The 27,951-nt window shown below is 34.6% G+C and overlaps 1 protein-coding gene across 5 annotated transcripts in view; it reads left to right on the top strand.

The window, feature by feature from the left end:
* LOC113507659 (IQ motif and SEC7 domain-containing protein 1) overlaps positions 1 to 27,951 on the top strand; it is an 87,435-nt gene that overhangs the window by 44,028 nt on the left and 15,456 nt on the right. For 2 of the 5 annotated variants that reach the window (XM_026890559.1, XM_026890558.1), the window contains exons 2-8: positions 10,742 to 11,064; positions 22,064 to 22,239; positions 22,811 to 22,955; positions 23,244 to 23,333; positions 25,173 to 25,393; positions 25,813 to 25,933; positions 27,178 to 27,307. In XM_026890559.1, coding sequence (XP_026746360.1) covers positions 10,901 to 11,064; positions 22,064 to 22,239; positions 22,811 to 22,955; positions 23,244 to 23,333; positions 25,173 to 25,393; positions 25,813 to 25,933; positions 27,178 to 27,307 — 1,047 coding nt within the window. In that variant the 5' untranslated portion in view covers positions 10,742 to 10,900. The remainder of the gene's footprint in view (positions 1 to 10,741; positions 11,065 to 22,063; positions 22,240 to 22,810; positions 22,956 to 23,243; positions 23,334 to 25,172; positions 25,394 to 25,812; positions 25,934 to 27,177; positions 27,308 to 27,951) is intronic. The other 3 variants (XM_026890560.1, XM_026890561.1, XM_026890562.1) reach the window with 2 other exon arrangements.

Below are 27,951 nucleotides of genomic sequence, written 5' to 3'. Positions count from 1 at the left end.
TTAGAAAAGTAAAGAACCATATTTATTAAATCTTCCCTCGTTTCTTGTGTTTTCCTCGGGACATTTTTTATTTCAATATTATTCTTACGCATGCCACGCTCAAGTTCTTCGATTTTATCCTCCAAAATGATAATATGGTCTTTGTCTTTTTTTGTTTGAAGTTCTAACTGAACTAACTTCTCTTTAAGTTCTTCATTTTGCATTGACAAATTCGAAATGGCAGTTTCTATCTTGAAATTTGTTAGATTAATGTCCTTTAAACTGGCGTTGATATTCTTGAGTTCGTCACGCTGAGTTTCTATAAAGGCCTCAAATAGCTCCTTCATTTCTTGCTTAAATTTATTAAACTCTGCGGGTAAATTTTCTTCCCTCACTCTTTTACTACGCATAGCAATATAATTCGGAGGAGTGACATCAATACACTTTTCAGTGACATTTCCGTCCTCAGACATAGAGCTGTTCATAATTATTGCTTAAAAAGTGGAATATAATAATTATTAATTATAATTTAATGCGTGCTGTCTTCTATACATTTACACGATACGGTTATGCAGGGGAGAGCGAAGCGAAATATTACTTTTATAAATCCAAAAAGATCAGTTGGTGACCGGGATCGAACAAGAGATTCTTACATGCAAGTAAGTACAATATACCACTCAGCCACGATGACACTTAACATGTATATTGAAATTGTGCTTCTTACAATTCTGTTTTTTGTAGAAATAATACTTCTTGCGTCTGTTGTCCTGGTACTTTGTGATTGGAATTCATTCAATGGTAAAAGTATATTTGTCTCGCTCACCCGTAGGAGGGGCTTCCCTGGATATTGCGGTGCACCGCTTGACAGTGAACTCTTCGTGGTTTGTGCACTCCTAGTACTTTTTCTATATTTTTGAACTTAATTTTATAATATTTTATTTAAATATTTAATTTAAACTGCGTAAATCTGACACACGTCTACTCGTTACCGAGGTCCGGGGGGAAGAGCATAAGAAGAAGTGTTTCTTATAAAGATTTTTGTTACTGATTCGTTACGTTGAGACGTGATTTTGATTCTCCCATAGTTTTTTTGTATACAATGCTTTGTGTAGTTTGCGCAATTTAGGTTTAATTTGATTTTAATACGTTAATTGCAACCGTTTTTATTTAATTATAAAATAAATTGTATTTTTACATTAACTTTCGTGAAGATATAATGTGATTCATGTTTGTGAAGGGATTGTTACCTAATATTAAAATAAATTTTAGATTTAAATTGAAATGTAACAATTCAAAAGTAATATATTAGCTATAATATTTTTGTTTATAAAATGCCTCTAAAATTTTAAGACATGAACAGCAAGAATGAAGACTTAAAAAAGCTCACACAAAAATTAGCAGCATTCATTTCGTTAGACCTTAAAAAAATCTAGCCTAGATATCTAGCCAGTCCAATAGATATTCTAGAAACGCCCACAATAATTAGTTGTCGCGTTTAAATTATAATTCATAAAATTAATGCACATCCCACAAAAACACATTAACTCATTGATAAAATTAATTACTCTCACCGAGAGTTCATTGCTAACACATCAACTTAATGTTTGTTATAAATAACTGGAAATAAAACTATTTTAATATTCCCAGGAACTCGTAAAATCACAGTTACTCAGTACTTATTGTTGAGTTATTGTTCTAGTTACTGTTTTACTGAAGAATTGTCTCTTGATATAGTAATATATTAATACTATTTATATTGTCTATAAGTGCATCTAGAAGTGAACTTTCTTTGGGTGATGTTTTACTATATTTGGCGTTGGTAAGTCTAGATTTCTAGAATATAATCTTTTTTACGTGTTATCCATTCCAAAATTAACTCTTACACAAAACAGTTCCGTGTATCCGAGATTTTTGAGCAATTCTATTTAATTCTATTCTATTCTAGTTATCAACAGGATGGAAAATTAAATTGTGTTTAAAAGCGTACTAACTTACATTACTTAATATGAGAATATCGTAAAATCATATTTGAAAACAACAAACTGTACAACAGAACTGTATTGTTTGCAGATTCAAATGCTACCGCCATTGGCAAACACCTCGAAACCTTGAAACTTAACTTAGTTTCCCAACAACATTATTGAACAAACTAACTTACCGTGTACTAAATAAGGTGTAAATTCGATTACAATTAACTCCGCGACACGTATGAACGATTATTACTGACAATCTGTGCAAATAAATACCAATTAGTGATGTGACTGTATTTTGTTTCTAATCGAGTGGGAAATTATTATGTTCCACATCATTTTGAGTAGGTTAATGGGTTGCTCTCAAATGTTATGCAACGGAGTTTAATAATAAAAGTGCGGAAACGTACGAAAGACATCCTTAGTTCCGCGTATCACATCGTGAATATTTAAGTGCTAATCTATTCAAGTATACCGACTTGATGGACATTAGTTTATGCTTAATGTTCACATTAAGTTTAAATGCTGTTTTATTTCTCGTCTTCTAATAGTATAAAAAGTAAAAAAAAATATCCATTCTTTTTTTTTTACACACTTCAATAGAGCCCAAAACATAAATTGATTACTATTTATTCAGCGTCTTTTAAGTTTCGTACTTAGACGTGATGATTTCAAAAAAAATTATATATTGGTCAATATTTAGTAGAACTCTTCATATTTATGGCAGTGAATTCTAGTTAAATCCACTTAACGGATTAACAGCAAGCGGTACATTCATGTTGATGTTTTTAATTGATTATTCATTACATCTAACGTTTCGAAACGGATTGCTTATTATGATTATTTATAACCAATTCCCGTTAATACCGTAACAGCCTCCTAATGAGGGGAATGCCTCTTTCTGGTGAAAGAAAAGAAAGATTTCAGCATTGATCACCACGCTAACTCACTGCAGGTTTCCCATTGCAGATTACAATTTCGTCGTTTGTCGGTGTTCTTATGATTAATAAAAAAGTACATGTAATTCAGACAAAATTCACACTCGAGTGATTTCAATCGATAATAATAAATACATCACTACAGGCCCCTGTGCGACGAACCGTTGTCATGTAATAATACACCTTAACCTGTTTAGTTAAAGTGTCAAGTTGCATGTCATGTAACGAGATATGAATCTTGATATATTGCATGATGAAATGCTTTGATTGCGATTCAGTTCATGCTTGAGGTCTGATATCTGTTCGCCTTTTATTGCTCTGGTAATTATGTTAAGGTCTACGTTAGTGCAAGGTGGTGTTCATTAAGGAAAATCTTATTAAGTAGAATGAAGCAAATTGATATTTCAGAATATTTGGTTTTGGATCTGTTATCTCAAAACTCATCTCTGATTAGAAGGATAAAGCTGAAGTGTTCGTTTGCCTGACTAATTTAACTCATTCACACAACCGCAGAATACATTGGACTGATTAAAAATAAACTCGTTTGCCTTTGGTGTTCAATTTACTGTCGAAGAGGATCAAAATGTCATCAAGTTACAGCAAAAATCGGGAAAACGTGAGTTTCAGTCAATAAACAATCATAACGAGAGATTACTGATGCAGTAGGTACTGAAATAAATGATAGTATTGAAAAGAAGGCTTTTTACAAAATTGTCTGCAGCAAGAACTCTTAATAACAACAAACATCATTATGCAATCAATATAAATAAACAACAAAATCATACCTAACTTAAAACCCAAAGCACCTAAGTCCGGTTGAATACATTAATTTTTATTACTCCATTTTCTTAAAAATGACTAGTTTCGTCCAAAACCAGTTACATATGTTATATAAATTATTTTTTGTCTAAGTAGGGTTGGGTTAAGAGCAATTCTGTGTCGTGTAGATGGAAAGCCAACCCTTTTCCACCCTTGGAGCCAAGTGAGTGATTGCGTAATGAAGATGAGCACTGGGATTTGATTAAATGGCACTAAGAGCTGTCGAGGCACTAAGTCTTTATTTTCCTTAGTTAAAGCTCTGAATTTTCTCTTAAAAGTATTGGGCATTTTCGATCCCAAGTACCTACTGATAACCTAACCTAACAATTTTGATCTGGATGTTTTTATTTTTTCGCCAAAGGCTTCATTTATAGTGTTCAGATATACACTTCCTACAGTCGACGCACTACAAAATAATCCGCGGATAAGTTCTGAATAATTAAAATTTTAATTAAATCACACTTTAAAAGCTGTATGGATAGGCAGTAGGATTTCAATTAAACGCGCCGAGAACGTAGCTCCACGATTAAGCGAAATTAAAACATTAAATCTAGTGTTTAAGTCTGAAAATAAAATTGTACACACAATATTAATATGCAAATTTGATACTTATTGCCTTGAACATAGATTTGAATATCATTCACAGTTTTAGTAACTGTCACTGTAAAATAATATTTATTAATGGTTACATTTGGTTTGCGTATTGCTTAAACTTGTCCAGTTACTCAGTCCAGTTGTGTTATTGGATTTTGATTCTTACTACCGTATCGATTGGGTTTGATTTGTTTCTACCTGGTACTGTAATAGGCTTGTGTAAGGCGGCGACATCTCCGCTTCGGCCAGTATCGCTGCCTGATTACATTTCAATGTGACATAAGCGAACAGATTTTAAATAATAAGCGATAGCGTTTTTCTCTTTGAAAATACTTGAAGTTCTATCTTGTCTATGCTGTATTCCCCACCCCTAATATTCCCATGGGTGACGTCATTTTGACTATTGCCAACTTTATACTGTAGAGTCTGACCTTCTAGCGAAGTGTCACAGTCTGCCCGCTTTCACTGCGTATAGATCAGAATTAGTGTATGTGTTGTGCATCCATTCCTCCGGTGAATAATCAAAAAAAAAAACCAAAAGTGTCTCCAAATCTTGCTCACCTACGTGAAATTCACGAAATGACTTCCAATAATTCCAGCAAAAAACTTGTAATTTTCACGGCATATCAACTAGATTTTTTACGCTTACAACTTAATCCAAAACGAAATAAACCTTGATTACTAGGTAAGGCTGAGCTAGCCTTTAGTACACTTAACCTTTCAGTGATACGTCAAAATAGTGCTCGTGATATTATCATAAAAATTTACTAGTGCTTTGTAAAATTAACCGTGGGAAGACCCAGTGTTGTGTGTATCAACATTGATAAAAATTGTGTGAATTTCAAATTCCAATCGTAAAGTACTGCTTCTGTTTTATTTCTTGTGGTTTCATCGTTTCGACTCCGATATTGGCGGGATCGTCTTACATTGAGAGAAACTGCATCTTTAAGCTTTCTTTAACTGTTATTGGTATTGTAATATTTTAGATGTATTCTTGATTGCTATTTAATATTTTGATGTTCATCAATTCGTATGAGACCAGCATCATCTAGACTCGTATCATATTCGCAAATGTCTTGACTTTCTACAGCGATTTGTATTACACTTTCTGTTTTATTATATTCGTTGTTGATCTTCTTATCCGTTATAATGCTTATACCTATATCATATCTTTTATTCAGTTCTTGTCGAATGACTGATAATAGTGGAAAGGTTTATTGAATGTCATTTACATCATTTTACTGTCCGTTTCTTGGTGTGATCTGTAAATTTCCAACAATAAATTGTTTGTGATTAGTCCTGTTAATCAGTGAATCTTTAGTCATTTGTCTTGACAGGTTTACGCACCTAGATGTGTCTCGATCATATTTGTTATAAATAAAATCATGGCCTACTCCGTTCTCCAATCCGCGTTTATCGACATACTTAGCTATTAGCTAGCTTTAGTAAGACCTCAATATTTTATTACAAAAACAACGTAGCGTTAATTAAACAAAAACATTGCAACAAAAACGTAATCTTATCGGGCAGCGCTCGCTAGTACTTAATTTAACCCTGACTTCCTCACAATCTCGCTTCGATCCAGCCGCACATGATCAAAACCGTACTAGATCGAAAAAATAATGCTTAACGATCAGCTGATTTAACAATTGACATAATCCAATGGCCTTGCAACACTTCCCTGTTTCACTCGGCTCATTTCGACCCGATTCTTGTTTCGAACAAATTACCTTACTTAATCACTGAGGTAATTGACACGCGATTTTGTTTTATTACTTTTTTGTGGCCTGTTTCTTTTCTAAAGTGTTGCGTAGCCGTATCCAATTGATGCATTCGTTTTCTCTAGAACTTCTATAAAGCCTCAATGAGAAATGGAATTGTAAATCACGTATATTCGTGGACTAATTTTAAATGTTCAAAGATCAGGGGATGGGTCATATCGTTTGGGGAGACTAAATTAAATTGAGGTGATCATCAGGTAACAGCCGCATAAAACACAAATTGTGTCGACATTACACTAAATGACAGCACTAAGAAACCGATCAATAACATTAAACAGTCGCAAGGAATGGCTATTGAGGTTAAACAATTCCAATCTCAAGTAGATCTGTCCAGAGCTATACATGTCTCAAACTAAACGCTCCTATCTGCTTTACCAATCTAGTATTTACAATTTGAGGCATACAGTGCAAATTAGATTGTGTGATAAAAGTAATTTGCCCCATAACAAGACGCCGTGGAAATATACGATCCATTTTATGGGTAGCGAGTGTTTCGAGCCAGTATATTGCTGTGCACATTTGATTTGGGTAATTGTGGTTACTGTCTGTGACGAATTTTGGATGCCCTCGATTTGTTGAGGCCTAGTTTGTTGGAAATGTGGGCAATAAAGGTTTGAGGTTTGGCTAAATTGGTGGTAGTTAATATTATCGAGAGGCCTGTGTGCCCTATTTGGTTGTTACAAGATTATATCAAACATTCTTCGGGTATATTGTACAGGTAGTTGGTAATAAGGTTGTTTACTCATCTCGTAATTTATACCCTGAACTGCATTCAAACTAAGTTTACAAAGACTCGAAAGTTGAGCAGTTTCAAAATGTATTGCCAAATCGAACGTTGTACATCCAAAGCGACTTGCAACAGCTCACAAAACGCTTGTTTTACTTTTCCACCTTATTTGATTTCGAAAGCATTTCAGTGAGTGAGGCTGTGAATGTTAAGCTGGATCCAATAATACCCCATTTGTCTAAATCGTTTCAACCGTTTAGGAAGGCGGTAAAATACGTTTGTGTACATACCGAAGCGTAAAACATTACCCTCATTTTAGTTTTCCTGTTTCTGTTGTGGGGTCCTAAATTAGGTGATGGAAATTGCTTGGATTAGCCGCGTCGAAAGATGGATTACTGTTTACAGAACTTTGTTTTGAAATAATCAGAAAGATTTAAAGTTAGCGTGAGGGTCCCCGAATTTTATTATAGCTGATTTACTGCAAAGTAATTATTTATCGACTATTGTAAGTAAAGATTTATTAGAAGCATTAAATGATATTTAAAATATACAAGTGGATAAAAGAAGCGTTGTGAAAGTTAATGAGGTTATTAACTTAACACCAACAGCTCGTAATCATTTTAACATTATTACACTACATAAGTTTCCATTTCATGTAAATGGTAAATTCAAAATGTAAACCTAAATACAAAAAATCATAGTTTTCGTTCAACAGAATTCTTTTTTGGACGAAAAATGAGAGCAACATAAATAAACAGAGACTATGTTTCCCTTTTAAATTTCGCCAACGACACGAGCTATCGTGATCATTCCGATTCACGCGTCGGTGAGTTCACATAACACGTGCCTATACATCTTGTTTTATAGCTATGTAATGATACTCTTTACGCCTGTTTTGGGAACTAAAAACATCGGTCTGAGAATGTAAACACATTTTTTTTTCACAAGATTCTACCATTAGTTGTGCGAATTTTAAGTGTAATGGAGATAGTTGTCAGAAAGGAAGATCTGTTGCTGTCCTGATTTTGTTTGGATTTGTTTTCTTGTAAATATAGACTTAGCTATACGAAAGTCTAAACAAATATAACACGCCGTATACAATAAATATTAAAACTTATTAACTATAAATATTGAAACTTGGAGAAAAGAAACATTAACTTGGCCCCAATCCAACATCTACGCCCTAAAGGTAATGATATATTATTATTTCCTACTATAATGAACGGTATATTTATTCAGTGCCTCTCCTATTCGTAACTTTTTCTTTGGTAAAGAGAAATTGTGTTTGTTCGTCCCGGAGACGTTGGTATTACATTGTAATGTACGCCCATCATTTTGGGGATCAATTGATTCTCTGAGACGTTCAACGAACTCTCTTGTCTTATTTGTGTTTACGATGTAGGTTCTATTGTCTGAATCTAGTTCAACGATATCTGATTCTGGAAAAACAAATTAGGAATTTGCTAGTTTTCGTCATAAGTTGTGTAATGGAATTAGTAGAATGACATCCTTTGCACACTCTTCAATAACTTTATTGTTTGCGAGATATATAATTAAAACTACTTCAATTAATGTTTCGTCTTATTTAGTTAAATAAATTACATTATATGGATACAAAAAAGATGATAAAAGTGAGATTTTCTTTTAAAATTAAAGTGACACGATACGACAATGACCTTGTGTTGTCTTCCTATTCAGTCTTTAGACACGTGTACTATTATTATGTATTCAGTAATTATTTCCACTCTGTTGTCTGTCATTTAATTGTTCTTAGAAAACTACGGAGTCTCGTAACTGGTCTCGCAGCTGTGATCTTGGTGTTTACGAGGTGATAGCAGACTTGAACGGGATTCTAAAATGCAACCGTTTACGTTTTTTTTTTTCTGAACAATTTTATTGGATGCGTTTCTTCTTAAGCACGACATTTCCAAACTCGTTACCGTGAGCAGAAACATCGATACTAACTCAGAGGTCATCGAGTAAATAACCATTACATTTTCCTTATGATTCTGCAACGAAAATTGTGTGTCATTTAAAAAAGGTCTTTATTATTTGCATAACTCTACCATTGCTTAAACACGTATTGCTCATAAAGCATTAACAAAACCCGATGACTTCAACCAAGTCTCTAATCCTAATCTTAGACATTTATCATCATTTAAATGGGCATCTGAAAGCATCTCATATAATGTTTGCAAAGGATTAGAAACTAGGAAATGTATAATGTGATCCATTTCAGTTAATATTTACCATACCTACTACCATTTAGTATGTATGGTAAATATTAACTGAAATGCTGTGATAATAACTAGTCCACAAACAGTTTTTTGTTCATCTTATAAAGGTTGGTCGTTACTTATTATGTATTTACTTTTTCGTATTTTAGTGGAAGCAAAAACTCTTAACTCGAACTATCCTTTTCCCCAATTTTTTCTCATTTTTCAAATTGGTTGTTTGAGCTTGAACGTTGTTGCTAAGGAAACTATAATAGCAAATTCCCAGGAGGTATTGACCACACGGTAACCACAAGACAAATAGGTTTACAAAAAACAAGAGAGATCTCAATTATTACAAACCACACTACCGAAGATGTCGGTCTGACTTCAAAACCAAAACTAAATTGTGAAACAAAATCCGTTCAGCAAATTTGTTATTCGCATCTAAATGAGTACTCAGTACCAAACAGATTGGAATCTGCAGAATAAAATAAGAGTTCTACCACGTTTTTGGAAGAATACCTGAAATCCCGACAAAGCAAATTAATCCGGGACTTTCTTTATCTAAATTACCGATATCAGTAATTTTATCCACACCTTTACCTGTACGAAATACCTTTTCCAACTCCTTTAAGTCTCCGACAGTCCCACAATACTCTAATTTGCATTTTTTTCCCTTTTTTCCTCTTTCTGTAGAATTTCTTTCGAAGGTAAAACAATTCTGTTTGAAAACCCTCTACCTAACCAGGATTGCGACATTAAATATCTACTTTAAATAATTCTTGATAATATCTTCATAGAAAGTTGCATTAAATAGGCATGAGATTCATAGTGATTAGAATAACATTTATAAAATGGGAATTTAATAAAATGTATTTGAATGTATGACGGAGAGAGTGGATATCATAAGATATAATGGTCGTGTACTTTGCATATATTAACTTTATCTAGAATAGTGAAAACATCTTTCGATATCCACGTGACGAAGTCGGTCAGTGTTTCGTGCCAGTCATATTTGCTCTATGGAGATTCGAAATGAAAGTATGACTTTGATTTTTGTTTTTTTTTTTTTTTGCTTGTCTATATTCCTGATGGGTTGTTGTTGTTTTCTTTTATCCTGGTCTCGTGTAGGATAGCTTTCGTTTCGGGTTTGTCTATCTCTGTTTTTATGAGTCATCAGAACTAAATGTTCTGATGTTTTTAGGGTTTCATTCTCAGAGGGTAAAAACGGGCTCCGTTTTCTGTCCGTTTGTTTGTCACAGACCTAATTTTTCACACGTGATTTTTTTGTTGCTGCTATAATCGAGCTAATAAATCGAGGTTAGACAACGATTTGTGCAGTCGTAAATTTGATAAGTGACCATATTTTTTTAAGAATTTAAAATGAATTTATTAGGTCTTGACCAGCATTTTTTTTTATTCTTAGTAAGTTGTCCCGATGAAACAAGTTCGTTGGAAAATTTCATTATCTTTAATCACGTTGTGAATACTGATTCTGATGATTCAATACACTCAATAGTCATTATATTACGTCAATCAATACGCTCTTCAAACCAAAATGTTAATTCATTACTCCATGTCATTACCGCGAATGGTTTCCAGATTATTTGATCGTTTGTATCGAGTCTCATTGCGAATACAATCCCGTTTATTACTCGCAATATCGAGTTATGACTTCGACGTGACGATGGCTGTAATTAACGTTTTAATATTATAGATCCATTCGTAACATTTGTTACAAGTGAACGATAAAGTGACATTGTGATAAATGTTTAACCGAAGCTACAACTGAACTCGATCCTGAATACGACTGATGGAAGTGATAAAATTGTGAATGAAGTTTTGTTGGTAAGACTTGTGGGTGTATGTGCGTTTGATGTCCAAAGTGGCGAAGTCGGAGTCGCGAGTCGAGTTAGTGGGTGATGGAGAGGGTGATGGCTGCTGCACCTGCTCTGGCATGAGGATCGGTGACATTGGCGGCGTTTTGCTCGAAGCTGCGAAGCTTACCAGGTCTTGGTTCTGTCAGAGGCCTGGGTACGGGTAAGTTTGCCATCATATGATACTTATCAAAGTGAACCGTTAACCTTATACTCCTTAGCATAAGGATTATGTTTTGAGGTTAAGTGACGAAGTATATGTTTTAATAGTTATAGGCTACGATTATATTATTTAAGTGTTTATTTTATTGCTCTATGAAATAGACTTTTTAAAACGTACTAACGTTGAAACTAAAGGGAATGGCAGAAATAAAGACAGACGTACGCCCATCTGTGGGTTATTCAAAGCTGATGATGATGAAATAATAAGTATGCCTTCCGTTTTGCTAAAATTTTGGCAAACAATTAGAGCAAAACGCAAGGTATACTCCTTTTTTGCGATCAGGGTTAGTCCTTTATCTAGCAAAGCCTTTGGCATCTGCTCATAGTTTTAATGAAAATTACAAACTTATATCTGAAACTTATTAAAAATATTATAAATATCTCAGTGACAGTGTTACCTCTCCGGCGTATACTTTCAACTTTAATTAAACCCCAGACTTCAAAACTTTAGCAGAAACGCGTCAAAGGAAACGAAATTGCAATTTCCCGGTTTTTATGAGCCGTGGATGTTTCCATAACTTTATCCGTTTCATTATAACTTCCACTGTAATTATTATACGAAGAAATCGAAACTGTTAATTAGTGATACATAAAACTTTTTTAATAACTTCTGTCACAACGCATACATTTTTATAGTACGAAAATTAATAAAACACTTACAAGGATGTGTTCCGAAATTGTCTTAGAAATCCAGTTCTTCAGAGTTCTAGTCTAATGGCGATAATTAAAATACAATTTGTTTTATGATGCTATAATATATGTCCATCACTCAAACAATCAACTCGCCTATCGCGGCCCGCTGCTAGATATGGACCACCCCTATGTTACGCCACAACATCCCCTATATATCACAGTAATCAATAACAAACAATCAAGCCAAAAGCATCACGAGTTTCAACAGCTTACAAGTTGTACCATTTTAATGCATCCTCTATGAACGAAATAAAAAGCAACCGTTTCTAAATAGCGAAAGGTATTTATGTCATGAGCACCGTGCTGCATTATGTACTTAGAAAATGACAGTGCAAATATAAGTGCGCCATCATAATCCACCGTGAAACGAACAGAGAATGTATAACAGTTATGTATCTTATTGCTATAAATATTAACTTCAAATTTGTATGCCACAAAATTGGAAAAGAAACAATTGAACAGCAATTCCATGATGGTTCCTATAATTACTCTATAATCATGCTATAAAAAGTCCGTATATTGCTGAAAGTAAAATTATATCTCACATTTAGCAACATACACTTTTGATCGCAGTCTTGAATAATATCCGCTAGTCATGTCTTTGGATGCAGTATAAACACTCAGTTTCCTGGATTAATACTTGAGGCTAAAATACTGCTCGTTTTCACTCCTTAACGGCTTACCACAAAATCCCCGGGAAATGCTGTCAAAGAGAAACATCCAGCGCAGTTTGAAATAATAATGTGTAGACTTCAGCTCCAATATGACCTACATTGCCTGTCGTGATCTAGTAATGTAAAACCACTTTGACACTACAGGCCCCTTCCCTAAGGCTTAGTTCAACTGGGATTCTGGACAAATGCCAACGGACACTGACACTGCTGTTTTGGGATTCTTACTTCAGATACTAAAAAAAATATCCAATCCAAGACATATCAAGGCTTGCAATAAAAACGATTTACGTGCTATAACTTGAGCTCATAAATATTTTTTCTTTCAGAATCTAACGTACAGCTGTTATTAATATTCATTTATTAGGTACTTATAATAATTAACTTCGTTCATTTGTTCTCAACCCGGTTTGCATACAAAAGCAAATTTCAAGGTCTCCACGTAACCAGGCGGCGCTACAATTGCCGTAATAACTTACAAAATACGTCCAAACCTTATGTCAAGTGCTTACTCCGAAATGGCGAGCCAATATTTTTTATATTCCAAAAATGCAAATGAATGTTTAGACAGCAAGAACAATTACGGAGGATTTTAAAATTCACACTCGCTGTATTGTGCGCAGTTAAATAGCGGATGATGAAAGCAACAGCTCCCATTTTGTTTTTAAACCGCGCAATCTCGGCCTCTCGCAGGCATAGGCATTGCCCAGTCTAATAACCTACAATTTTTCGCTGGGCCCAGAAACTGGGTCGTTTCTGCAACGAGCGCGCGCATTCAGGCGTATTAATCAAGTCGGTGCAACTGAATAGACGATCTCCCAACCCCCCCGGCTCGTCCCGGCTCCCCCACGGCGACAATGGGGATGTCGTGCTCCATTTGACAAATAAACTGCACTTGAGATACTTAGTGCTCCAGCAATTGTACTAGTTCAAAAATGTTTTAGGAAAACAATTTACGAACTAATGAGTTTTGTAATTTGTTACCTAAAACGCTTTGTTCATTGTTCCTTCGACTCGTGGTTTAATTTCAAATTATCTTCTTTTTTTTTGTAACTATCCGTTTACCTTGAGTTGACAGGCAAAAAACCTAATTTGCCAAAAGATACACGTTCCGAAAAAATGATATTGAGACGACACGCATGTTGCCAACACAAAATCTCCGAGTAAGCTCTATCGGAAGTAACTTCAGGGATAGTTACACGAGGCTGTACTCTGGCACGGCGCCAGCAACAAGAGAGCCTGTCGGACTAATTGGCAGGCTTTATCGCGAAAATTAAACGTACAATAAAAAATTACGACTCTTAACATTGTGCCGGAACGCTACTGAATGGAAAATCTTTAGGAAACACTTAGTTTTTATTGTAAAAGGACCGTAAAGTTAGTCGTTCAGATGTTTTATACTTGATTTTTGGAGTGTCCATTGTGATGTCGAGTCTTTCATAATATTGTGGTGCGTCAAGTATTCTTTCGAAGTTGTTTGTCATCGTGTCTAAACAAATAGGACACGAACGCCAAGAACCTATTTTGCCCTACTTGAAGACCGATGCTGAATGTAATTAGCCGCTTGTTATTTAAGAAATATTTGTTCTCCGCAAAATGCTCTGTACCGTTTCGCTGTATGATTAAATAGTTGTTTGTTTGTTGACTTTCGGAAGCAGACGAGATACTTCTACGAATAATGAAGTTGATTGTTGATTTTCAAGATTGTTCTTATAATTGAGATGAGATGGGAACTTGACTCCTTAAGGCATATTTCCAAGTAAGAAAAAGTAATTGTTAGCACTACAAATACCTACTTTAGCAACACGACGAAAAAAATACATAATTCGTACGTTGACTTCATTAACGGATGTGACGATGAAGTTACAATTACTTTAATCGAGGCAACTAGTTTTTGATAAAGAGAACTGTGTGAACTTATTACTTACGTTAAAGAAACGACTCATGTTTACTAAAAACGACCTCTACCAAAACAAAATTATGAAATCGTTGTTCAACTGTCAAATTAGGTTATTTACTTTTTAGCCCATTTGTCCAATTCATACCAAAATTTCAACTAAATCCAATAGAGTTGAACAAAAGCCGTGCAATTTAATTAACAAAAGCACAACATATTTCTCGTCCAAAATGAATTTCACATTGCATTTAACATGAGATTCAGGTACAACAATTTTATAACATTTAATGTTGCAGTAACAGTTTCTGAAACGAGGTTGTGTTCAATGTTGCATGTGTACTGGTTATTTCTATTTCCTATTTATTATATTTCTATTGGAATGTGGGAAAAGCTGTTAGGTACTGTAAAAGCGTTTCTCGTGGAATAGAAGATTAGGTGCGTGTTCAAGCTGGTTATGGTTTCTTGATGGCTCATGTTTATGAATCAGGTATTGAGTTGTTTTAAAGATTAGGTTACTAGTAAAGTTTGGGACACTTTTGAAACATTAACAAGGTTACATTATTGAGTAAATGCTCTTGATGTGGAATTTTAAAATAAAATAAAAACTAGTTTTTATTCTGAATGATGGGATACTGAGTAAAAGAATGACTTTTAAAAGTGTCGTTTCTCCCTCACTCCGACTTTAAATCCAAAATCCATCAACCTATCTACTAAAACCCCCAAACATTTCGTCCAGACATATCGTATCACGAACGTTAGGGTTTCCACTCAAATCTGATTCGATCCGGTCACCAGGAAATTGGCACATCTCTACCGCAGTGATTCCAGGTTGCCGGCAACCAACTTCCACATCACTAATACCGTCGGGACCGTTTAGTTCACGTTCGTCTGCAATAGAGTTACCATTTACCATTGATTTTCCGCACGTGGAAAATAATTTACACGTATTCATGCTCCGCAGACGTTTTGAATTTACAATCTTTGTTTTGCTTTGACTTTTAGATTGAAATTTGTTTTATTGTTACGTTTTTTAATTTTCCGTTTGTTACCTTTTGGCTCGTTGGGTTTGTTAATCTAAGTGATTAAATTGCGACATTATTGTCATTCCGGTTGTTTATCAACGTTTCGCTAGACGATTAGTTTTATTGGACTATTTAATTTTGTTTATCATTGTCAAACGACTAACGACATCCTCTTTTTACATCACTTCACATCCTTGATCAAAAACGAAGCAAGTATCGATTTCTTCAATTGAACTTGAATCACTTGTCTTTTCTCTGGATTCTTTAATATCATTACCATTCTCATCTAAAACTACTATTTTATATATCTATACATCCCTTTTCTCATTAGCAGCGTAATTTATCCAACGTTTTCAGAAGTTTTCGACTCTTGAATGTATGAAACTAATATCCAACGGGCATTTGTTGCTGCTTCGTATTGTAATGTTCAAACAAATTCTACATTTTCGTCTCGTTTATACTGGTCTTTTGGGTGTCGAGTTTTTTTGGTCCTTCATACCGAAGTTAACATGAAGGACCAAAATTTTGTGGGTTTATTTTAAACTCGTTTTTTTTTGTCATTTTAACTTGTTTTTGGTTGTTATGTAATATTATAGTGCTACTATTTCGTTTTCTTATGTTTTTTTTGGTGTCACAGGTATTGTTGTTATTCGGAAGATGTTTGCAATGGCATTGAATCTTTATCGAATTGAGCTCAACCGTGTCTTCCTTTACGATTGTTACATTATTTTTTCTTGTGCTTGGTGTTCAGTTGTTCAGTTTTAACGTATTGATAGTGTCAATGTGAGACCAGCGACAAGGGAACATATATTGAAAATTTAACGTTATTTTTCAGTTGCACTTGTGAAATCCAGAATCGATTTACGCCGTTTACTCTCTTCCGCGTCTTAATTTCTTATTTACAAACTAAAACGGTCCCCGGAATTCCTCCTTACCTTTATTAAGCAAATAAATTGAACGTAACGAGAGTAGTTACCTTTCTCAATAGATCTTGTCTAGACTTTTACCGCCGCCAGCACCAAATCGATTACCAAACCCAACATTTCTACATCTAACACTCAATTATGATTGTTCCGTCTTCGCTCCTTGTTCCGTTTTCTAACCACGATTCAATACCTATTATTTATATTCAGAAACCTTCTCAGATCGCTAACTATACGAAATTGTTGAGTTTCGCGAACTTTCTCTGAATTCGTGACGTTTACTGATTGAAGTACTCTTAGTGTTAAACTAACAGACACGTTTGCTTGTATTTGATTTTCTTATCTTAGTCTATGGTGAAGTATAGACTGTGTCTTATTCGTATTTGCATTTATAAAGGCAAACTTCACTTTAATCACTTTGAGTAAACTTTTGTCTATCAATGATGATTTCGTATAGATTATATCGAATTGAAATTGATAAGGTGTGAGTTAGGTGGAGTTATAATATTGAATCGCCAACTTTTTAATTTTCCATGGTTCCGTTTCTCTTTAGAAATAATGGATCCCTTTGAAGAACACTTCGTTTAAACTGTTTAAATTAAAACCACTTATAAGTCAGCCATAATCATTATAAAAGCTAATACAATAAATATAAAAAACTACAATAAATTACATGATACAGGAAAACATAAAACCAGTGAAGTAACTTTAAGAAATATTCTTTGTTAACAAATTGTAAGTTAGTGTCACAATATTTGTGTAATTACGAATTATATAGTTAAAGTTTAACATAGCGTTTAACACGCTAACTGCTATTGGTAACCAGTTTTTATCATTTGCCTTAATAACATGTATTTGGGTTCAGTGAACATTAACGATATCAACAATTAGAAAGTGATGATTTTAACGTCGCGTATATAATTTTGTGTTCAATTTGCAATTCGCAAATTGTGTTACGGTAAAAAGTTCTACCACCACGGTTGGGTTTTAGATATGGATATTACGTTGATGCTATTTAGAGAAAGGTGAAAAGTTAGGTAATCTACGTGAAAAAATAAATAAACTATTACTCGTCCTAGGTATTTTAATCCTTGTTTCTCGGGGATTTCACAAATATTGAAGATCAATGATCGTACAAATTGTTGTCTTAAGCGCCGATCGAACCCACGATACGTCCGCAGTTTGGCGTGATGACCTACATATATCAGTCGGCTATCCGTGCAGCATATGCAGCAAGTGCTTTCGTTAGATAGAGAGAGAGAAAAAAACACTTCTCAATTGTTTCAGCAATCCAACGGATAAACATATACATGTTAACTTGTACCAAATTTCAACTTTTGATATATTTACTAATAAAATCACTTTAAAATCTTTACTAGCCTATTATAGGTTGAAATATAGATTAGTGTTTCTAATTGCAATAACAATGTAACGTCATTACTATAACACGATTAGTTTCGTTCATAGTTTCGATAATGTTAGCCACGTGTAAGATATGCAACAATCAATTTTGAAAACTCTTATTTAACTATTGATATAGTTGGATGTCATCCAGGGTACACTGTTGGTTGGATGATATCTTCATCATTATCCACAGCCTTTGTCCTCTCTCACCTGGGAATTGGGCTCCCCTTTCTCGTGCTAATTTCTACGGTTCTGTGCCAGCTTTGAATGATAATTGTGGGTCCTTTTTACTATTCTTTCCCAAATCGTACCTTCGAAGATGCAAAAAATAACATAGAAACATTACTAAAGCCTAATTATTCTTATTTAATACCAATCAACTCAGTCGATCGCGGTCTGGGTATAGGCATCCACCGGGTTACATCTAGTCGGGGTCAGATACATTTATTGCCAAACAAATGAAAACGAATCATTGCTTTAGCTCTGCCGAAATACGCTTTAATACGTAATTCTGAGTAGCACGCGTGCGTGAATGTGTGAATATTAATCTAATAGATAAGTTTCTAATCGAAGTCCTACTGTAGTTTGTCATAAAACAATTTCAAATATGCAAATTACAAACTGATTATCTTCAGGATTTCGTTTTATCTTATCTTTCTGATTCATATTGTTCTGGCTATATCTGGTTTATATTGTTTTGGCTATCTTAAATCTAAACTTATATAGCAAAGCAAGCTAAAGCATTGTTTGTTTGTTTCAACCCGCCAATCTCAGGAACTGGTGTGATTTGACAAAAATTTCGTCATCCTTGGCTTGATCAAAGAGTATTGAAAGTCAGTTAATTCTGTTGAGAAACTACAACAAATCTATTCATTTTGATTTACGCAGTTAATAAAATGATTTAATGTATCGATAATTAATAGTACAAATAGAACATATCTAATGACAATAAGTATTGAAACAGGATACATAATCCGCAAACAACAACTTTGGAGCAGACTGTTTGTGGATTGCACGAATATTCAAAAATATCGTGTTCATCAACATCAATGTGGAATTCATTTCTAACCTTTTACGATTCATTAATAATCTTTAATAAATCTAAAGCTCCAGAAATAACATTGCTCTCTGGATATATACAAAATAAAAAGTGTTCTCATTACAAAACCACATCACATACGTTTAGTTACTTACGTTTACTTACTCCGTAAGTTAGCATTTAAATCCTCTTGCAGTCTCTCGCTGTCGCTTTGGCATGGTGACATCAACCACTCAGCTAAACAATACACAACAACACTAAGAATAACCCCCTAACTCCAATATTATAAGCCTGCATTAACAATGTACTTATAAAGAAAGCGTTATGCAGAATTAGTGTTCAGAATAGCCCCCTTATCTCTAACACCGCTCTCAAGTCTGACTAAGTGACTAAACAATCACTTAGACAAGCAAACGCTACCTTCCTTGTTATCTACTAATGCAAGAGAGTTAAACTAACTAACTAATATTGCAGTTAAAACAAATTGTTTGTCTTAGTTACCTGGTAGCCGTTTTCATAATATATGCCGACTTTAGATTAGAAAGTTAATTTTGTTTAGGACTGTCGTTTTCTTTTAGGGGTTGTACTTTATTATAATTAATCTGTTTTCCAGTTTTTATCGCAACGCGGATAGCTCGAATTTTATTGATGGGATAACCATTAAATCTGTTATTAAATCGCGATTTTCCGACTAGTTTCGGACCTAACTTCAGTCCTTGCGGTCAGGACATGATTATGGAATCCGGTTTGAAACTATTCGGGCAATCCTGATAAATATGCGTGAGTAAACCAATGCCTCATTATAATTAATCATCCTCTCGAAAGTTTGTAAAAATATCTAAGCCTGTTGTTCAATATTGCTCATTACCACCTGACTACTTACTCTTAAATGGGCTGACCAATAGCCTAACTACCAATCTAGGACGTAACAGGAGATTTAAAAATTATCTATTTTATTTGCTGTGCATTTTTTTTTGTTACTCTGGTAGAGTAAAAGTTAAAACACAACATTATAATAAAATTTATTTCCATTAGGTAATGTAAGCAAATATCTCGTAGTCCTAAATATAGTTAAACGTGAAGGTTTACCTGCGGAAATATGTCTATTAATGCCCCAGTTTTCATTACTCTCTCAAAGAGCATAAAACTGAAGATTATCTCTTTGCCAGTCCGTAACATGCACTCTTTACGTTGCAAAAGCGTCCCAAAAACCCGTGTCTCTACAAATATTGTACTAAGATAGTGAAAATGAACGTTACGGAATACTGTGTTACTGCAACAGAGAAATGTATTATGACCTATTAATGTTGGACAGTTGCAGTTATGGAGGCGAGATAATGCAACTTCGAAAGTGTTAGGAGTAGTGTCTCGCTCTTACGACAAAAGAAGGGACATGGGTGGGTTTTAGTCAGTAAAAGAGAGGGTTCCTTCTACAAAACCTTCTACAAAACCCAAACCAGGAGGATCTTCTTGATGATTTCCTATCCTGAAAAGAAGGGCCTGCCATCACACACCTATTAAAATAGTATTTATGCAGATGATAAAGAAAGACGGCAGTCTACGCCTTGAAATTCTCTGTCACTCTTCAATAATGTTATTTTTAAACGCGGTGTCAAACCCCCCATGCTGCATTAAAATTATTAAGCATTATTATAACAAGCGTAATGTGTCCTGGATATCGTTATAAGTAAAAAATAGAAAAAAAACCTTTTGAATTTAAAAGGGTTTTCTTTTTTTAATAATTGATAACTTTTGTTTGTGTTATGTAAACGATATGTCATAACGTAGACATCAGTCAACAGCTTGTGATAATATTTGATTGCGTTTCAACTAATTTACTTTTGATATGTTTCGCAAAGATTACTAGGAATCGGTACTTTGTAATTAAGAGAGTTTGTTTTCATTTAGCTGTCTGCTAATATTGACCAAATTAAATAATGAAGAGGAACTCGTGACTGTTTACGGAAAAATCTCTTATACGTAAAATGTTTTTATCAAAACCTTCGTGCCCGCATAAAGACCAAAGCTGTGGAATAAGACCTTTGCGATATCATCTTATTCTATTAACATTAGGATCAGTCCAACAATTCGTTAGTTGTTGTTTACTTTTATGAACATTTAAATTACTTATTAAAATGATGTAACGGTTTACTCACGCGTATTTATCGGGGTAGCCCGACTAGTTTCGGACCCAACCGGAGTCCTTAATTAGTCGGGCTACCCCGTTAAATACGCGTGAGTAAACCGTTACTTCATTTAATAATGACTCAGTCTCACGAAAGTTATTATAAAAAAAAAATAATGTTAAAATGTAAGTCTTCTGCCGCCTCCGACAGTTTTCTCTCTCCCTTCTATCCACTTGCATTCTTCTTTAACTATGGTTAATGAAGAAGACCTGGTACTAGACGTAGCCAAATATTGAGCTTCATTTTCTTTAACTTCAATACTCAGTACTCAATACGTTTATTGCATTCCACAATGTGAACTTAGGTGGTAGGTACATAAGATACATTAGTTTTGGAGCATTGTGGGCCCTGTCGGGCATAACAAAAATAAGAATTTGGAGGAGGGCTATTAATAACATTTTCAGTTTTACAAACTAATAATAATATAGGTAAAGTATTTCTACAATTCTTATCTACATTTGGTTTTGGTATTCGTATCTATCTTCATCAGGGTGATTCTCAATATCGACTTCGACGTTCGGAAAACGTGAATATATGTTACTTTTTTATGAAATAACTTTAATTACAAATGGTTGCCTCCTTTGCTATGTACTTAATCCTGCATATTGTTATTTATTTTAACGTAGCCCACATTCGTATGATAAAAACTTCGCGTGTTGCATGCTGTAAATTATCATTACTCTTGTTATATTCACATTTTGTTTATCTTATATTTATTACATGCATAGGTATTTCACAAGATTCGTTGTTGTTTTCGCGTACGCTATTTATGTAATTATCGACTAGTTTGTTTATTTTTGTAATATTATTATGTTGTTATCATATTATATTTTGGGGCTTTTGATCTGAAGTTTATTGGGGGACGAGTTATTTGTACCTGTATTAATCTCAAGTTGAAATCCGGAAGGCATAATACCTAATTAAAGTTAAAGTTATTCCTATGAAACAAGCTATCATTATTAATGTTAACAGAAGTCAGATCAGTCAGATCAGTTAACAGAATTCAACCCTATGTTGTATTGTATTTTTAACCTACATATTTGACCTCCATAAACCAGAATACTACTCTTTAATTAAAACTAACAGATAATTCCCTTGTTCACAGCTTCTCGCAAAAGGTAGACGAGGAAGAAGGCACGGGCGGGGTGGCGTTACATCCCCCCGACGGTTTCTACACCCACCAGCACTCCATACATGCCCACCATGCGAACACCGCGGAGCCTGACCGAGGCTATATGGAGGGCAATCGATACGTCACTGCTGTACACAGACCGCTGCCTGGTAAGACAAAAAAATAGTCGATTTTATAAAAAAAATTTTGATATTTGAACCATGGTAAACGCCGTTGAGGCAAAATATCTCGAGTTTAGATAGCAGAGGAGAAAGTAGTAGGTTTTTCTCACAACTGAAAAAAGGAGTGGCAGATTTGAGTTCTGTGTGATTTATAATTTTTGTTCCATGTATGGTCATTACACAACACTGGCAGAAATTGCTAAAACAATTAGCAGATTGCCATAAGCAAAGAAGAAAAAAAAACAATTCAAGCAAAATTAGACTTATTGATCAAATACTTTATAGTAAGCTGACGTTTATTGAACTAGAGAATTCTTTTCTACAATTCGCTCTAAGACCTCCCTTGTTTACTCACGTTTAAATCATCTTAGTATTTACTAAGCACAAATATAATGACCTAGTTCTTCGTGCATTCCGTACTCCTTGCTTCTACCAGTTTCAATCAGTACATGTTTTCTGATGAACATGCTTAATATTTAACCTCTCGCTAATTACTGTGCCACTTGTCTGCACCCAATTCTTCTATAATTCAAATTATTCATTTATAACGTGATTCCAGCATTAAACCACTCGAACTCGTCATGCTCGTCGGCGTCGAACGCGTCCACGGGGGCGGGGCTGTGCGCGGGCGCAGCCGAACCGGCGCCGCCGTTGTACATCGCCGCCCCTCCAGAGGGGTTCGGACTAGCCGTACATACAAACAGGTCAGTGTATATCAACAATAGCGATACTATCGCTTACTTTCAATGTTAGTGGTACGGGGGTATGTTGCACTTCTTAGTTATGATTAGTATTTGTAAAGATGAGGTTTGGGTGTTGATACGCGTCTTGCAACAAAATACACGTACAGTTATGCAAAATTGCAATATATGGACTTGTAAATAATGTGTATATGTTATTTGTATTATAAGTATTGGTATTGTGGTCTGTTCTATGTCTGGGTGTTGTAACTAACATGTATATGTTTTCTTTACTTTTGAATTCTTCCATAGGCGAGGCACAGATGTGTCCATCATGGGTACCACCGGGATTACACAAAAAGATCCTTCAATGCCCCAAAAAAGGGGTAAACTGACTAGAGGGTATGTCGTGAACCTCAGGAATGTCTTGTGTGCCCTTTAACACTTAGATAACACTACTCCTATCTAAACTCAAAAAAACTGTTCCTTCTTAAATAAATACGAGTAACAGAAAATCGTTTCTCCTAACCACTACTGATGCAAATTACAAATCAGGCTTGACTAAGTCTAAATTCCAATTGACGCAATAAAACCTGGCACGTAATGATCTAGTAAACTTATGAAAGGAAAACTATATATTCAAACCGTTTTATGACCAATAAGAAGATTATTCGATCAAACCAATTATAGAAGATGACTGGCTTTATTCGATTCTGAATGTTTATTATTCTAGATTAATTGTAACGGGACTGGGTAATACCTAACTCTCAACTGAATAAGCTCGTAAAAAGACGGAAACTAGGGTCTTCTGCCACCTCTTAAATAAATTATATGTGGAAGTGTGACAGCGCATTACATTGCTTAAAGTAGCATCCCTCTTCCACGCCTGCAATAACTTTAAGACTTGGTGCAAGGCATTCTGAACCTGAAAGTTTACTTTTAAAGGTTTCTCAATACATAAAGATAGATATGTTATTGTATTTTTATTAATATATATCGCGTCTCTCGATATGGACGTAGCCTTGTCCAAATGTAATTTGTAACAGCTCATAATAAATTAAAAAACTTTTGAAAATTACCTGTTTATCACGGCATGACTTTTGAGAATAGTTCTTAAGGCCCTGGTCCACTTTCACACATGTTTTATTTATTTGTTGTTATAAGGGGCTGTCAAAAACAACATTAAGATAAAATATCCTTGCAATTTCAACAATAATGTTCATAAAGCGACGAAAACAAGTTTAATAAAGACAAGTATTATACTAAAAATAGTTCTTTATGAATTGTCAAGTGACATAAGTTTGTAATTTATTTTTGGATATTAATAATTGTAATTGCCGCTTTGCATTAAGTCAATGCGGGCGTTCCAAGGTTATCCGCTTCTATTGACTTCGCATAGCAACATCTTGTAGTTAGTGTACGTAATATAATATGTATACTTTATTCTGTATAAATTTAGTATCTATATGTCAAAAAGTTTTCAACTGGATAATGTTCCAAAAATCATGAGAACCTTCCTCTTTTGAAATCTACTAAAATAGAAGCTGGTTTTTTGTAAGATAATCTGGAATTTTAAAATAGCGCTCATGTAGTAAAAGTGGACTAAATCTAGGTATCTTCACTCGATTTTTTACATTAATACCTATTTCTATTAGAATAATCTTCGAAAGTTATTAACAGCATGTCGTATTAAAAGTTTAATCATAACTCAATAAGCGTCTTCTAGATTATTGGAATTCATTCATATTTTAACCATGGCATTCTCCTTTTAGTTAGTTCAGTACATTTCAAAAAGGTTCAAACAGATCTTCACTGAAAATGGATTTCTAAAATCTGCATAACTACTGTTCTAAAAATGTAATTGTAAAAATAATCACAATGGTATAATTTGATAATTGTACCATAAAAAAATAAATATGATATCTGCATAAAATTATCTTGGCTAAAAATATCATATCATAATATTTCAGCTTTAGATTATCAATATTCTAAAAATATCCAGTCAATACTAGTCTTCATTTATCTACTGACGTTACAATTTTGTATACCCTTAAATTCTAAAAAAATCTTCTGTCGTCCACGCTACATAAACCACCACATATTCACCAAACCGTTAAATAAAAACATTAAATTCCAGATCAAAAAACCCTTTATAAAAATCATTAATTAGATCAACATTTTGACCTAACCATTGGCACACCCCATACCCACTCCACATTCATTCAACTGATCACCTTCCAGCCGTTATGAGATGTCCCAAGACCTTCTCGACAAGCAAGTGGAGATCCTAGAACGAAGGTACGGAGGTCTCCGAGCGAGGAGGGCCGCTGTCACCATACAGAGGGCTTTTAGAAGACGACAGTTGTTGAAGAAGTTCAGTGCCATCACTGCTATGGCGAAGGCCGCTGACTCTAACGCGAGGAGGCTGCAAGATGGCCCTGATCATGGCCAACTAGTCAATGGTAAGTTTTCTAAAATTTGTATTCAGTAGCTATGTAATACAGTGATGGCGAATTTGAACGAAATTGCGGCTGAGGAATATCCGTACTGGAGTTGACAGCGTTCCGCATTGGGATTTCTTATGACCTGACTACTAAGCATTGTTAGAGGAGTTCCACATTAAAAAAGACAGATCGTGTAGTCGTGGTTTTACAACATAGCTGCGACTACAACTTAGCAATCATGACTTAGCCCAATTTGTGGTTACAATCCAGCTACAACCAATACTCTTACTACCCTATGTCCAGTTCATGCTTACCATACATTTGTCCAAATGAAAATCACATTTTAAATCAGACCTCTTTTCATAATTCTTTCATATCGTCAAAATCATAAGTATGGCAATGTCTACCAATATTTATTTTCAAATTCAATGTTTCAGGTACAGACATGTACGGTAACTCAATAATGCAGAAGAGTCCTGCTGGCGCAGAGAAGGTCCTAGCGCTGACCAGGCCCATGAGATCTATGTCCTTACGGGAGCGACACGATATTGACATGAGGTGAGGATAGTACTAATCTGATAGTATAGGGATGATGATCAGAGTGGTAAAGTAAGATACCTTCAAAAAGTGCTACTTAGTAACCTAATTTGAATAAATGACTTTTGATTTGGTTTTGAGACAAATGTCACATAAAAGTCAGTATTGTGGAGGTGTTTTTGCGGTTGTTTATCGACCTCCGTCGGTGTCCTTATCATCTATGTTTAGGTTTTCCACAAAATAAATAACCTAAATAGAAAATTGAGTTAAATGTCGAAATATTTCTGGTCTTTCGACACATTAAGTCTTGCTCTTGTTTACTTCAAAATGTTATTAAAAGTAGCTCAAACTTTCTCAACTATATCAAACTTCGATAGCCAAACTCTAACGGGTTGTTTATTTTAGCCAACTTCCGAGACTGCTGTGATAAACGAGCTCTCTTTAAAAACAACATTCTTAGTGAAAATTAATTCGATTTTAAAAGCTGTAAACAAGTCAGGATTTTTATTTCATTGGTTTATCAGCTCGTCACGAATACTAAACGTGTCTTGTAATACGTAATGGAGCAGTAACATTAATTTATAATCAGTCGACGTACCTGTTATCTTGTGACTGAAAGCGCACACATTCGAATATTTAAACAAAACTCGATCAAGCCAATTAAAACCTTATCTGAAGTGAACAAAGTTCAATTTTGTCTGTGTTGTATTGCTAATTTGTTAGGGCGCTTAATAAAAGTGAGGTAAAAAGGTGTCGGTGTGGGTTCCCTAAGGAAATGTTGGGTTTTTTGGGATTCTATCGATCACTAAGCTTTCAATACATGTTACTGTGAACTAAAAGTTTGGGGAGGGAGATTTTTATAGGTCCATTATTAGTTAGGAATCTTTTTAGGGCAGTTTGTTGTTTAATAGGAATCCTTTGTAGTAGAGATTTTATGTCATCGTATTTTTTGGTTGTCTTTTCACAAAGTCATACCTATGATTATTCAAGCTGTTTTTTTTGTTGATTTTACTCCCCTCTGAAGTAGCTGCTATTAAAAATAAACTGACTAGAAATCTAGTTAAAAAGGGTCAAAAAACAATTAAGAACTTTAATTAACTTAACTTTAATTGTCTGTTATATTTTTGATAAAACGGACAACTAATTCACAAATAACAGACAAATAAATAGAATCAAAATTGTATAAGTATTTACTGTAGCACAGACTCAACTAAGTTTGGGAAAGTTGACCATACATAACGTAATTTTAACCTTTTAATTTCCAGCAACCACATGGTCCTCGACCCTCAAAGCGAGGTCGAAGCCATGGTGGCCCGCGTGCAGCAGTCAGCTCACCAGATCCACATGATAGCTGCCGATATGCCGCCCCTACACCGCGGGGACGCCGACAGCGGGGTAAGTTGGCACAGCACTGGTATTGGGGCACAGAGTAAACAAAAACTTGGGATAAAAGTGTCTCTTGTATATATGGTAGTCCACTTCAGCACTGTTGACTAATTCGTGAGTAGGATGCTTTCGGAAGTATTTTGTGGCTGGCAAAGGAATGGTTGAAGGTATATGGCGTAAATTAACACTGGAGTCTTTGGTTTCACTAAAATCACTTTATGGAGAAGGGGGTGGTTTGTACATAAAATACAGTTGAAAAAAAAATGTTGTTAAATGTTGTTTTACTTTTATTAGTGTGTGGCCTATTGGCTTGATTAAATGATACTAGGAATATGTATAAAAGGTCGAAGGATACTTTTGATTGACAAAATGTAAAAAATATAGATTTTTAAGATAAGTATTCTAAGACCTACCCAGCATCCACAAAAGCCTCTTCCAAATACCAGATGATTATAATTAGAACCATCATTGTCAAATAAATAATTTAAAAAATCCCAAACCCAGACTTCCTGAATAAAAAAAATATAACAAACCAAATACTTCCGCTTAAACAGAACAAGCGAAAAAATCCGACCATCTTCACCCACACTCACATGACGAGAATCAAGTAAATATTATGTTTTCATCACCGATAAGGCATATAAAACAAGCGA

This window comes from Trichoplusia ni, unplaced genomic scaffold, assembly GCF_003590095.1.
Source record: "Trichoplusia ni isolate ovarian cell line Hi5 unplaced genomic scaffold, tn1 tig00003034, whole genome shotgun sequence".
NCBI classification, from domain to species: domain Eukaryota; kingdom Metazoa; phylum Arthropoda; class Insecta; order Lepidoptera; family Noctuidae; genus Trichoplusia; species Trichoplusia ni.
This window is presented reverse-complemented; position numbering and strand designations above follow the sequence as displayed.